Raw genomic sequence first — 14,819 nt, 5'->3', positions numbered from 1 at the left:
TCTGTAAGACAGAAACACCAGGTAACCTATAAAGGAAAACCTACAGATGAATGGCAGATTTCTCAGCAGAAACCTTACAAGCTAGAAGGAATTGGGGCCCTATTTTCAGCCTAATGAAACAAAACAATTATCAGCCAAGAATTTTGTATCCAGCAAAACTAAGCATCATATATGAAGGAAAGAGACAATCTTTTTCAGATGAACAAATGCTGAGAGAATTCGCCATTACCAAGCCACCACTATAAGAACTGCTAAAAGGAGCTCTAAATCTTAAAATGAATCCTGGAAGCACATTAAAACAGAACCTCTTTAAAGCATAAATCACACAGGACCTATGAAACAAAAATACAAATTAAAAGCAGAAACAAAACCAAAAACTAAAGTACCAGGAAACAAATAGCATGATGAATGCAACGGTACCTCACATCTCAATACTAACATTGAATGTAAATGTCCTAAATGCTCCACTTAAAAGATACAGAATTGCAGAATGGATAAGAACTCAACAACCAACTATCTGCTGCCTTCGGGAGACTCACCTAACACATAAAGACTCACACAAACTTAAAGTAAAGGGGTGGAAAAAGGCATTTCATGCAAATGGACACCAAAAGCCAGCGAAGTAGCTATTATTATATCAGACAAAAGAAACTTTAAAAGAGACAAAGAGGAACATTATATAAAGATAAAAGGCCTTGTCCAAGAGGAAAATACCGCAATCCTAAACATATATGCACCTAACACTGGAGATCACAGATCTATAAAGCAATTACTATACACCTAAGAAATGAGATAGACAGCAACACAATTATAGTGGGAGACTTAAATACTCCACAGACAGCACTAGACAGGTCATCAAGGCAGAAAGTCAACAAAGAAACAACGGATTTAAACTACACCTTGGAACAAATAGTCTTAACAGATACATACAGAACATTTCATCCAACAACCACAAAGTACACATTCTATTCAACAATGCATGGAACTTTCTCCAAGACAGACTATATGATAAGCTATAAAACAAGCCTCAATAAATTTAAGAAAATTGAAGTTATATCAAGCACTCTCTCAGACCAGAAGGAATAAAACTGGAAATCAGCTCCAAAGGAAACCTTCAAAACCATGCAAATACATGGAAATCAAACAACCTGCTCCCAAATGAGCATTGGGTCAAAAACAAAATCAAGATGGAAATTAAAAAATTCTTCGAACTGAACAAAAATAATGACACAACCTATCAAAACCTCTAGGATACAGCAAAGGCAGTGCTAAAGGGAAAGTTCATAGCCCTAAATGCCTAAGTCAAAAAAAAAAACAACCTGAAAGAAAGAACACAAACTGACATTCTAAGGTCACACCTCAAGGAACTAGAGAAACAAAACAAACCAAACCCAAACCTAGCAGAAGAAAGGAAATAACCAAGATTAGAGCAGAACTATATGAAATTGAAACAAACAAACAAAAAACCCCACAAAAGATAAATGAAACAAAAACCTGGTTCTTTGAAAAGATAAATGAAATTGATAGACCATTAGCAAGATTAACCAGGAAAAGAACAGAAAAAATTCAAATAACCTCATTCAGAAATGAAACAGGAGATACTACAACTGACACCACTGAAATACAAAAGACCACCCAAGGCTACTATAAACACCTTTACATACATAAACTAGAAAACTTAGAAGAGATGAATAAATTTCTGGAAAAATACAACCCTTGTAGCTTAAATCAGGAAGAATTAAATACTCTGAACAGATGAATAACAAGCAGCAAGATTGAAATTGTAATTTTAAAATTACCAAAATAAAAAAAGGTCCAGGACCAGATGGATTCACAGCTGAATTCTCTAATTCTACCAGACATTAAAGAATTGGTACCAACCTTTTTGACACTATTCCACAAGATATAGAAAGAAGGAACTGTCACTAATTCATTCTATGAAGCCAGCATCACCCTAATACCAAAACCAGGAAAGGATATAACCAAAAAAGAAAACCACAGACCTATATCCTTGATGAACAAAGATGCTAAAATCCTCAACAAAACACTAGCTAACTGAATCCAACAACATATCAAAAAGATAATCCACCATGATCAAATGGGTTTAATACCAGGGATGCAGGGATGGTTTAACATACGCAGGTCAATAAATGTGATATACCACATAAACAGAATTAAAAACAAAAATCACATGATCATCTCAACAGATGCAGGAAAAGCACTGGACAAAACCCAGCATCCCTTTATGATTAAAATTCTCAGCAAAACTGGCATACAAGGGACACATCTTAATGTAATAAAAGCCATCTATGACAAACCCACAGCCAACATAATACTGAATGGGGAAATGTTGAAAGCATTCCCTCTGAGAATGGGAACAAGAAAAGGATCCCCATTCTGACCACTTCAACATAGCACTGGAAGTCCTAGCCAGAGCAATCAGTGAAAAGGAAGAAATAAAGGGCATCCAAATCAGTAAAAAGAAAGTCAGACTGTCACTGTTTGCTGATGATATGATCATTTACCTTGAAAACCCTAAGTACTCCTCCAGAAAATTCCTAGAACTGACAAAAGAATTCAGCAAAGTTTCCAGATATGAGACAAATGTACACAAATCAGCAGCTCTTCTCTACACCAACAGTGACCAAGTGGAGAATCAAATAAAAAACTCAACCCCTTTTACAATAGCTGCAAAAAACAAAAACAAAACAAAACTTAGGAATATGCCTAACCAAGGACCCAAAAGACCTCTACAAGGAAAACTACAAAACACTGCTGAAATAAATCACAGATGACACGAATGGAAACACATCCCATGCTCCTGGATGGGTAGAATCAGTATTGTGAAAATGGCAATACTGCCAAAAGTAATCTACAAATTCAATGCAATTCCCATCAAAATACCACCATCATTCTTCACAGAATTGGAAAAAAACAATTCTAAAATTCATATGGAACCAAAACAGAGCCCACATAGCCAAAGCAAGATTAAGCAAAAGGAACAAATCTTGAGGCATCACACTACCTGATTTCAAACTATAGTACAAGGCCATAGTCACCAAAACAGCGTGGTATTGGTATGAAAATAGTCATACAGACCAATGGAACAAAACAGAGAACCCGGAAATAAATCCAAATACTTAGAGCCAACTGATCTTCAACAAAGCAAATAAAAACATAATGTTGGGAAAAGACACCCTTTTCAACAAATGGTGCTGGGATAATTGGCCAGCCACATGTAGGAGAATGAAACTGAATCCTCATCTCTCACCTTACAAAAAAATCAACTCAAGATGGATTCAGGACTTAATACCTGAAACTCTAAAAATTCTAGAAGGTAACATTGGAAAAACCCTTTTAGACACTGGCATAGGCAAGGATTTCATGACCAAGAACCCAAAAGAAAATGCAACAAAAACAAAGACAAACAACTCGGACCTAATTAAACTAAAGAGCTTTTGCATGGCAAAAGGAAAAGTCAGCACAGTAAAGAGACAACCCACAGAGTGGGAAAAAAATCTTCACAATCTATACAACTGACAAAGGACTAATAGCAAAAATCTACCATGAACTCAAACAAATTAGTAAGAAAAAACCAAATAATCCCATCAAAAAGTGGGCTAAGGACATGAATAGACAGTTCTCAAAAGAAGATATAAAAATGGCCAACAAACATATGAAAAAATGGTCAACATCACTAATAATTGGGCAAATGCAAATCAAAACCACAATGTGATACCACCTTACTCCTGCAAGAATAGCCATCATCAAAAAATTAAAAAACAGCAGATGTTGGTGTGGATGTGGTGAACAGAGAACACTTCTACACTGCTGGTGGGAATGTAAACTAGTACAGCCACTATGGAAAACAGTATGGAGATTTCTTAAAGAACTGAAAGTAGAACTCCCATTTGATCCAGAAATTCCACTACAGGGGAAAAAAAAAGTCATTATTCATAAAAGATACTTGCACATGCCTGTTTATAGTAGCACAATTTACAATTGCAAAATCATGGAACCAACCCAAATGCCCATAAATCAATGAGTGGATAAAGAAATTGTGAGATTGATATATATATAATATATAATATACAATATAAAAATATATATCAATCTCACAATTTCTTTATCCACTCAATGATTTATGGGCATTTGGGTTGGTTCCACGATTTAATATATAATAATATATATGATGGAATACTACACAGCCATAAAAAGGAATGAATTAACAGCATTTGCAGTGAGTTGGATGAGATTGGAGACTATTACTCTAAGTGAAGTAACTCAGGAGATGAAAGATTTCAAATATGGTGCAGCGTATACTGCTTGGGTGATGGATGCACCAAAATCTCACAAATCACTACTAAAGAGCTTAGTCATGTAACCAAATACCACCTGTATCCCAATAACTATGGAAATTTTTAAAAAATAAATACATAAATAAAAATTTAAAAAGAAAACAAAATCCAAAAAATTTGTATGAAATCATAAAAAACCTCAACTAGCCAAAATAATTCTGAGGAAGAAAAATTTGGAGACATCATTACTTCCTGATTTAAAACTATATGACAAAGTTATAGTAATAAAAGCTGTATAGTACCAGCATAAAAACAGGCATATAGACTACTGGAATAGAAAAGAGAGCCCCAAAATAAACCCAAACATTTATGGTCAACCCATTTTTGACAGGGGCACTAAGATGATATCATAAAGAAAGGATAGTTTTTCAATAAATGGTGCTGGGAAAACTGGATTTACACATGCAAAATAATGAAATTTGATCCTTATCTTATACCATACACAAAAAATCATCTCAAAATGGATGAAAGATCTAAATATCAGACTAGAAACTATAAAATTCCTAGAAGAGAATATAGAGGAAAAGCTCCTGAACATTGGCATTGGCAATGATTTTTTGAATATTACATCAAATGCCCATGCAAAAAAGCAAAGAAAAAAAATAAGATTATGTCATAGTCAAAAGCTTCTGCATGGCAAAGGAAACAATCACCAAAATGAAATGGCAGCCTGTGGATTAGGAAAAAGTACTTGCAAACCATATATTATATGTTATGTTATATATAACATTATTACATATATAATTATACATAATATATATTATATATATGAAAAATATGAAGTATATAAAAACTTCAACACTAAAAAGTGTGACACTGGTGCATGAATACACAATAAGGTCAAAGGAGCAGAATAGAAAATCAGAAGTAGATCAAACTGCACGAGGATATTTAGTATGATATAAGTGTGGCATCTCAAGTTTATGGAAAGAATGGGTTTTTAATAAGTGGTGTTGGGATAAATGAATAGCGTGTATGACAAAAAGAGACAATTTGATCCATTCATGGCAGTATAAATCAGAATAAATTCCAAATGCATAAGAAAAAAAGTGAATTAAATTCAATTAAGCAGTTGTTTTGAACTATGCAGCCTCAATCTTTTGTAGACAGATTAGGTTTAACCTTGAACCTATTGGTGTTTGTAACACAAGATTCCTCACAGAATTGGCAAAAATTTTAACATGGCAAATTATAACTATGTAGATCGTAATAAAAATTTTTACAGGCATAAATTGTAAACAATGTTTTTTTCTTTTTTGGCCATTAGCGTCATTAAAGTACAATTTTATCTTATTGTAAGATCTTTACCTGGAAAATCAAAGTGTCTATCCTCAACTTCCTTTTTTAAAAAAAATTAAGGTATAATTTACATACAGTAAGAGTCATCCTTTATACTGTACAGCGCTGAGAGTTTTTACATATGCCATCATGTTACCCCCATCACAGTCTACATATAGGATAATTCCTTCACCACCCCAAATTGTCTTGTGACTCTTTGCAGTCAATCCCTCTCTCCACCCCCATTTCCTGATAATGACTGATCTGTTTCTGTCTGTACTGTTTTAAATTTGCAAGAATGGCATGTAAACTGAATCACACGTTATGCAGTCTTTTGATTCTGGCTTCTTCACTTGCATAATGCATTTGAGCTTCATCCAAAAACAATTTTTTTTTTTTTTTGAGATGGAGTCTCGCACTGTCACCCAGGCTGGAGTGCAGTGGTGCGATCTCAGCTCACTGCAACTTCCATCTCCCAGGTTCAAGTAATTCTGCCTGCCTCAGCCTCCCGAGTAGCTGGGATTACAGGCACTTGCCACCATGCCCAGCTAATTTTTGTATTTTTAGTAGAGACGGGGTTTCACCATATTGTCCAGGCTGGTCTTGAACTCCTGACTCAGGTGATCCACCTACCTCAGCCTCCCAAAGTGCTGGGATTACAGGCATGAGCCACCGTGCCTGACTTGCATAATGCTTCTTCCACTTGCATAATACATTTGAGCTTCATCCAAAAACAATTTTTTTTTTTTTTGAGACGGAGTCTCGCACTGTTGCCCAGGCTGGAGTGCAGTGGCATGATTTTGGCTCACTGCAAGCTCCGCCTCCCGGATTCACACCATTCACATCTCCCAGGTTCATGCCATTCTCTGCCTCAGTCTCCCAAGTAGCTGGGATTACAGGCACCTGCCACCACGCCCGGCTAATTTTTTGTATTTTTAGTAGAGACGGGGTTTCACCATGTTAGCAGGATGGTCTTGATCTCCTGACCTCTTGATCTGCCTGCCTCGGCCTCCCAAAGTGCTGGGACTACAGGCGTGAGCCACGGCACCTGGCCTCATCCAACAATAATTTAATGGAATTCATTATTGCTTGTATCAATGTTTGTTCTTTTTCTTTTTTTGAGACAGGGTCTTGCTCTGTCATCCAGGCTGGAGTGCGGTGGTGCCACCATAGCTCACTGCAGCCTCGACCTCCATAGTTCAAACAATCCTTCCACTTCAGCTTCCCAAGTAGCTGGGACTGTAGGCATGTGCCATCATGCCTGGCTAAGTTCTAATTTTTTTCATAGAGGTCTTGCTATGTTGCCCAGGCTGGTCTTGAACTCCTGGACTCAATGTTTATTTCTTTTTATTGCTGAGTAATATTTCACTGTATTAATATACTATAGTTTGTTTATTCCACTTTCTGGAGTTTGTAAATAAAGTCTCTATAAATCTTTGTCTATAGGTTTCTGTAAAGGTTTTCATAGTCTATACAGAAAGGCACATAGCACAGATAAACACATAGCAGTAGAACTGCTGGGTTGTATGGTAAGTGTAGCTTATAAGAAACATCCAAACTGTTTTCCAAAGTGGCTGTACCACTTTGCATTCTCACCAGAAATACAGTTGCTCCATATGAAACCCAATAGTCCCATAGATTCTTTTCTTTAAATAAACATGGAAAATTGACCCTTCTGGTCTTGGAGCTTGAACTTTACAGTTTGTTTTATCTGATTTTACTCCTGAGGAAACCACCTTCAGGCCTCTCAAAAAAAAGTATCAAAGAACTGAAACTCCATAGATCACCACATCCAGACAATAAGATGCAGACCCCTCATTCATCATTATTGCTTCCTTCTCTCTCCCTAGTTTGTGTTCTTATACATTCTTATATGTCTTCCCTGTTATGTAAACCCCTAGTTTTAATTGATCAAAGAGATAGATTTGAGACAGCTCCCATTTCCCGGGTGCAACACCTGATTAAAGCCTACTTCTTTGGCAATACTCATCATCTCAGTCATTGGCTTTCTGCGCAGCATGTAGCAGGACCTAGACCAAACCCCTGGTGTTTCGGTAACACATGTTGATATCATTTGGCTCTATGTCTCCACCAAAATCTCATCTTGATTTGTAATCCCCACATGTCTAGGGAAGGACCTGTAATCCCCACATGTCAAGGGAGGGAGGTGATTGGATTATGGGGCAGTTTCCCCCATGCTGTTCTCGTGATAGTGAGTGAATTCTCACAAGATCTGATGGTTTAATAAGTGTTGGGCAAGTTCCTCCTTCTCTCACTCTTCTCTCTCCTGCTGCCATGTGAAGAGGGTCCTTGTTTCCCCTTCACCTTCTGCCATGATTGTAAGTTTCCTGAGGCCTCCCAGTCATGCAAAACGGTGAGTCAATTAAACCTCTTTCCTTTATAAATTACCCAGTCTCGGAAAGTTCTTTATAGCAGTGTGAGAATGGAGTAATGCACATATCTCTGTCAGTATTTGGTACTTTTAGATTAAAAAACGCTAGCCATTTCAGTCATTTTAATAGTTTTGTAATAGTGTTTTCTTGTGGTTTAACTTGCATTCCCAAATGATACTGATGTTGAGCAACTTTTCATTTGTTTATGTACCATACATAATCATCTTTGGTGAAATGACTGTTCAAACATTATGTTTGTTTTTAAATTGTCATTTCATTTCTTATTGAGTTTTATTAGTTTTTTTTTCATATAGTCTACATTCAAGTCCTTTATTAGTTGTGTGCCTTGCAAATATTTTCTCTGAGTCTGTGGGTTGTGTTTTCATTTTTGTAACAGTGTCATCAGAGAACAGACATTCTTAATTTTGACAAAATCAAATTTTTCCATTTATAAATTATGCATTTTGGGTTGAATCTAAGAACTCTTTCACCTAACTCAACATCACAAAAACTTTTCCTATGTTTTCCTGTAGTAATTTTATGGCTTTTGGTTTTATGTTTAGATCTATGATGCATTTTGAGTTAAAAATTTGTATAACATGTGAGTATAGATTGATGTTAATTTTTTTGTATGGGACTATCCAATTATTTCAACACCATTTGTTGAAAAGACCACCTTTCTTAATTAACGAATTTTACACCTTTGTCAAAAATCAATAAACCATATGCGAGTAGCCTCTCTATTCTGTTTAATGACACACTGTCTTGACTATTGCAGCTTTATAGCGAGTCTGGAAATAAGGTAGTATGAATCCTCCAACTTTGCTCTTTCTCAAGATTGTTTGGTTATTCTAGTTCCCTTGCCTTTCATTATATATTTTGGAGTCACCCTGTCAATTTCCACCAAAAAAAAAAAAATCCTGATTGGATTTTTATCATAACTGCATTATATCTACAGATCAATTTGTGGGAGACTGACATCTTAATAATATTGAGTCATGTAATCCATGATCATGATATACCTCTTCGCTTATTTAGGTCTTTTATTTCTTTTAACTCTTTCAGTTTTCAGCATACAAATCTTGCACATATATAATAATATTTAGATCTACATAGGTCATGGTTTTTTAATTTTATTGTTAATGGCACTTTTAAGATTCAATTTGCAATTGACCATTGCTAGTATACACATATAGTATGTAAATACAACTGATTTTTGTATGTTGACTGTCTTTTAACCTGCTAGCAACAAAGGGAGAAAAAGTAAAGAAAGTATTCAATAAATGCACTGGGACTAAAAAGAATGAAAATCACATTTATAAGCCTTGCTAATAAGTGTGCTAAAAGTTAGAAAATCCTCAAAACAGAGTACATGTTTTTCATATTGCTCATTATTTTAAACTCTCAAAAGATAACAACTGTATTTTAAAATTTCTGTACATTATTAAATGTGAGATACTAGAGAATATTAATGAGTTATATTAAGTTCTGAAATTCAACAAATATTTCTGATAGGACAGAGAAAAAAATGAATTATACCTTTCCAAGCACTGTCAGCTGCTGAACTAAAAGATGCGCACTTTCTGTCTTTCCAGCACCACTTTCTCCAGAAATAACAATGCACTACACATAGAAAAGAAAACTGTGAGAAGACCTTATCCTCAAAATTCAGGTGACATTTAAGTAACTATGAGGTAAATTTCTAAGAATGGGAGACTCTTCTTACCTGATCTGAATTATATGTTATCATAGATTGATATCCTAAGTCGGCCATTGCAAATATGTGAGGAGGACTGGCAGTTCTCTTTGATCCAATATATAGTTTGGAATGCTAAGGGTTAAAAATAATACATTTGTAGGGCTTTTTGGTTTTTTGTTTTTAAGTCCTGAATTATTTACAAATATAGCTCCAATTTTTAAAGCAAAGTATAAATAAAAATGTCATTTTATACCACCAAAACATTATTACATACATGTTACACACATATTACACATATATCTAAATGTATAACTATGTAAAATAAAAGCCTGACACAAAACAGCCCAGAAATATGATATGACACAAAGTAATTTAAAAGATTCTGCATTGTACTTCCAAAGCAGAACGTAAGGTTTCAAAATTCCATTATTTACTTAAGTGAAAGCATTCATTAAAAATAAGACGATCAGGTTTCAGTTTGTTAACTGCTCCTTGGATATAATAATGTCTCACATATGACCACCATTTTTTTCCTTTCACATCATTTAACATACATTCTCTCATTTGATTTGTCCACGATCACACAGTGAATTGATAGTAGGATTGCACTAAAGCCCGAATCTTCTGAAACATAGGTCAGGGCTCATAAATTTACTGTTATTCCTATAAATTTTAGGATGGTAAAAGATGACAGAGATATGTACTTTTCACACACAAAAATAACTATTAGGAACAGTATTAAATAATTTTCTGGAGTACACAAATAGCCAGAAGAGAATGAGTCCAATTAAAAATGAAAAACAACCTTGTTTAATTCCAGAATAGTATTCTATATTTAAGCCATTAGGGGTTGAATAGTTGATAATTATATATTCATATTCATAAAACATGTGTGTGATATTAATGAAGCCAATAATACATCAAAAGGAATTTTTAACTCATAGTGACAATTTTTGTAGCCATTAAGTATGTATTATCTACATAAACAACGTAATTATACTTTTGACGCTCCCATACTCGGTTCAGTGGCAGACATACATTAAGTACATACCTTTTAAAGCAGACTTAAGTATATGCTTTTAAAGGCATCTGTTTAGTGACACAATATTTAATGTAGATCCGTTACCAGTAACTGAATGTAATAAACACTCTGGCACACACATTTGGAGAAAGGAAGACCACAAACTGCACCCAGATTGACTCCATCTTCTACTTTTCCTAGTTCTATGTTTTAATAACAATTATATAACTGTTTATTCAAAATAGTGGATAAAATTTTTCTGGCATTCATTTAAATTAATTTAAGTATCTGAATGTATAATTATGTGTATGAAGTAAGATAATGCACCCCATATGACATACCTTTGTGGAGTAAAGATCCAGACTCTGAAAAGGGTTAAGAGCAATGAGTATGTCTCCCACATAGATATAGATCTGATCTCTGGAATAACACTTCTCAAGTTGCTCTGAGACTGTATTCTGCAATAAAATAAAATAATTTCTCCTTCTTAAAAATTATTTGTGGTCAACTTAAAAAGTAAACAATAATAAACAGAACATCTGGAATGTGGACCAAGGATTAGAAAAATAGACACATTGATAGTAAAAAAATGTATAACATCAGGTCTGCAACTACTCATTCACTTGACAGGCATTTCTTTTGGTTTTGAGATGGAGGATGTCATTGTTACCTGCATTTTCCAGAGGACATATTATATGTCACAGGAATTTTAAATATATAATGCTTTTAAGAAAAGAAGTAATAGCAGTAAGTGACGTAAAGATTAACAACAAAGTAAAGAGAAAAGGGAAGGGAAGATAGAGTAAACATGATTTAATTTCAAATCAAGGTGATCCAGAGGCTTTATGGAATGTCCTAGTCCTTTTTTTTTTTTTTTTTTTTTCAGACTTTCGGCTTTATGAAGTACTGTGAAAAATTTTTAAATGTAATTTTCATAGTTGATAAGTCATTTGAGTAAATGAATTGGGGTTGATAATATCAAAAACCACCATTTATAGTACATGACACAAGAGAGGAGCAAAATATCTTAGGTACAAAAAGAAACTAAAAATAAGATATAGACAACAGAAACAAATCTACCATTTAATATATTAATATATTGATCTAGTGAAAACTTCTTTGCAATCCACAAGCCTAGGAATTCACAATATTAAAAAATTTTATATGTAAGAATTCAGAAAGGTGTCTGCAGTCTCTGACTTGCCAACATGATTTGATTTCAAGATGTTTGATGATCTTGAGATTATTCTGAGGAAGTACTTGAGTTGTTTATGCAACCCTAAATTTACCAAATGACTACCTCTATTCAGAACTTAGCTCTTGATTGGTACATTTCTGAGTCAAATGCTCAGGCATGTATCAGCAGTGTAAAAAAAATAAAAAAGGTGTTCATCAGGCAGGACAGAAGTCCTAAAAAGAGGGCATTTATTTCTCTAATGATCTGACTACGTGGAATAAAGAACTGTGGAATAAAGAAGGGTGAGGGGAAAGGAGGCTGAGACTAGAATTTAATAGCTTGGATCTGTACCTTCACAAAAAATGTTTGAAATACTTCTGAGATAATTAGAATAAGGAGTTCCAAGCAGAATTCAATACCCCTGAAAGATAAGCTGTGTGAAACAAGGGTTTTGTGATCCCATGAGGAAGAACACTGACCATGGTAACAGACAGGCTGTTGAGGTATTTGGAGTTTCTGGGTATAGCCACTGAGAGCTGAAACAAGAGAGGAAAAAGGGGGAGGCCACCACATGGTGGTTACAGTAGGCTGACTGCTCTTTGAATACAATAAATCATATCTTTGAGACTCCCACAAATAATGAAAAAGAAGGAAGATCTGTGGCCTAACAACTTATACTGTGAGGACTTCACCCCTGACAGTTGAGCATCAGAAAAAAATGAACACTAGGCTGGAAAGATCTGTAAATTTGAGTTTTATAGATTAAAACTGAAGATAAGAGAAATAATAGGAAGCTAAGAGACAAAGAAAGCATGAGACTTACAGATGGAAGACATGGGCAGAGTGAGTGTTAAGACTCTTAATAACCATCATAATCTATATATTCCTTCCCCTTCTACCACTACTCGTGTTTTCTATAAATTAACAAAACATCTGCAATGTCTAAGTTTAATTCAACTGAAATTCTTACCTCATCCAAAACTTCTAGGGTTGCTAAATCATCTACATCCTTCAGATTGGATATTAGAGACCAGTTGAAGTTCCCTTTCTTGGTGTGAATACGTTCATGTCTGTGGAGAAAAATGCTTTCTGATTTAAGAACTGATTACTGATCATAGTAGAAGTAAGTTTTAGATACATATGACACTGAAAATCCTCTGTGAATCTGTTTATTAAATTCATTGATAACATACCAGAAAACATCCTAATATATTTGATCTTTACTGTTTGTTTACTCCTTTCCATTGGAAAAAATGCAAATTACAGAATTTACTTCATGAATGATCAATAGTACATAATTTCCTTTAAGAACTATCTTTATATGATTTGTTTTAAAACTTCCTCTAAATTTCTGTGTGATCGAATCTGTTACAAGGTGATGAGTCTGAAGGGTTTGAATTCATTACATTCCTAATTTTGTTGGAGGTAGTGTTAGGCCACTGGTGGTCAAGGTATGGTCATTTTTAATTATTATTCAGCAAAATTTAACAGGAATACAAAATAAATCACATTACAAATTTTCAGAAGGTTAGATGTGTGTAAAAATAGATTTCATGTACCAAAAAGTTTATTTTCAAAGTAAAACATTTCAACAAGTTTCAAAAACAGCATAAAGATCTTGATTTAACACAAAGGCTGAAGAAATTGCTGAGAGAAACACAATGGTTTATTTAAACTTTTCTGGACATCCATTTTATTTTGAGGATAATTGTATTTCTGGTATCTATTTTTGGATATACTCTTAAGTATCTGGATTTGCCCCTTGGTAGAAGGGGAAGGAATATATAGATTATGAGGGTTATTAAGAATCTTAACACTCACTCAGAAAACTTTAATGGTTTCTTATTGCTTAGAAATTTAAGCCTATTAATAAACTGCCCCTTCCCCTATCTAAGCCGACTACTCCTTTTGTTTACTATAATAGCTTCTGTCCTCTCTCATTTAGGGAAGGACATCATTCCCACTGCTTTTTCTCTCATTCCTACATCATTGAATTTTCTGTTATATCACCCATCCCACAAAAAACAACAAACTGCCCTCCCCTGACTTCCAGTTTCCTCCATCTGCTGTTCTATTTCTTTGCTTTATAGTAAAAATCCTCAAAAGAATTAGGTATACTTTTTTTTTTTTTTTTTTTTTTTTGGAGATGAGTCTTGCTCTGTCACCCAGGCTGGAACGCAGTGGCGTGATCTCGGCTCACTGCAACCTCTGCCTCCCAGGTTCATGGGATTCTCCTGCCTCAGCTTCCTGAGTGGCTGGGATTACAGGCGTGGCCACCAAGCTCAGCTAATTTTTTTTTGTATTTTTAGTAGAGACGGGGTTTCACCATGTGGGCCAGGCTGGTCTTGAACTCCTGACTTCAAGTGATCCGCCCACCTTGGCCTCCCAGTGTGCTTGGATTATAGGCATAAGCCACCGCGCCTGGCTTATACTTAGTTTCTTCAGGCTTTCATCTTGACACTCTATGGAAGCAGCTTCTGTTAAAGACTCTACTGACCTTTACATTGCTAAATCCAATGGTCAATTTTAAGTCCTCATTTTACCTAATCTACCAGCAGCATTTAACAAAGGCTTTCTTGAATACCTTTGCCTTGGTCTACTGTAAGTCTCTCTTGATTCTCTTCCTTATCTCACTGGTATCTCTGTCTGAGTATCTTTTTCTGTTTTTTCCTTATCTTTCTGTTACATTTTGGGGGTCTCCCAAGTTTCAGTTCTTGAAGTTATCTTCTCTACATTCACTTCCTTATTTCATAGCCTTACATACCACTCATTCACTGATAACTACTAGCTCCAGACTTCTGCATATAAATGCTTATGTGATAACTCACTTGGAGAGACAGACACATCCAAAACCACGCTCCTAAATACTCTGCCTCCAAACCTACTCCTTCTC

At 35.0% G+C, this 14,819-nt stretch overlaps 1 protein-coding gene across 7 annotated transcripts in view; it reads right to left on the bottom strand.

Moving 5' to 3' along the window:
* Nucleotides 1-14,819, bottom strand: part of MYO3A (myosin IIIA) — a 261,924-nt gene that overhangs the window by 128,114 nt on the left and 118,991 nt on the right. For all 7 annotated transcript variants that reach the window (XM_008002560.3, XM_008002567.3, XM_073018805.1 and 4 more), the window contains 4 exons: nt 12,897-12,996; nt 11,091-11,207; nt 9,756-9,860; nt 9,569-9,652 (listed from right to left, as the gene is read on the bottom strand). In XM_008002560.3, coding sequence (XP_008000751.3) covers nt 9,569-9,652; nt 9,756-9,860; nt 11,091-11,207; nt 12,897-12,996 — 406 coding nt within the window. The remainder of the gene's footprint in view (nt 1-9,568; nt 9,653-9,755; nt 9,861-11,090; nt 11,208-12,896; nt 12,997-14,819) is intronic.

This window comes from Chlorocebus sabaeus, chromosome 9 (assembly GCF_047675955.1).
Source record: "Chlorocebus sabaeus isolate Y175 chromosome 9, mChlSab1.0.hap1, whole genome shotgun sequence".
Lineage (NCBI taxonomy): Eukaryota > Metazoa > Chordata > Mammalia > Primates > Cercopithecidae > Chlorocebus > Chlorocebus sabaeus.
This window is presented reverse-complemented; position numbering and strand designations above follow the sequence as displayed.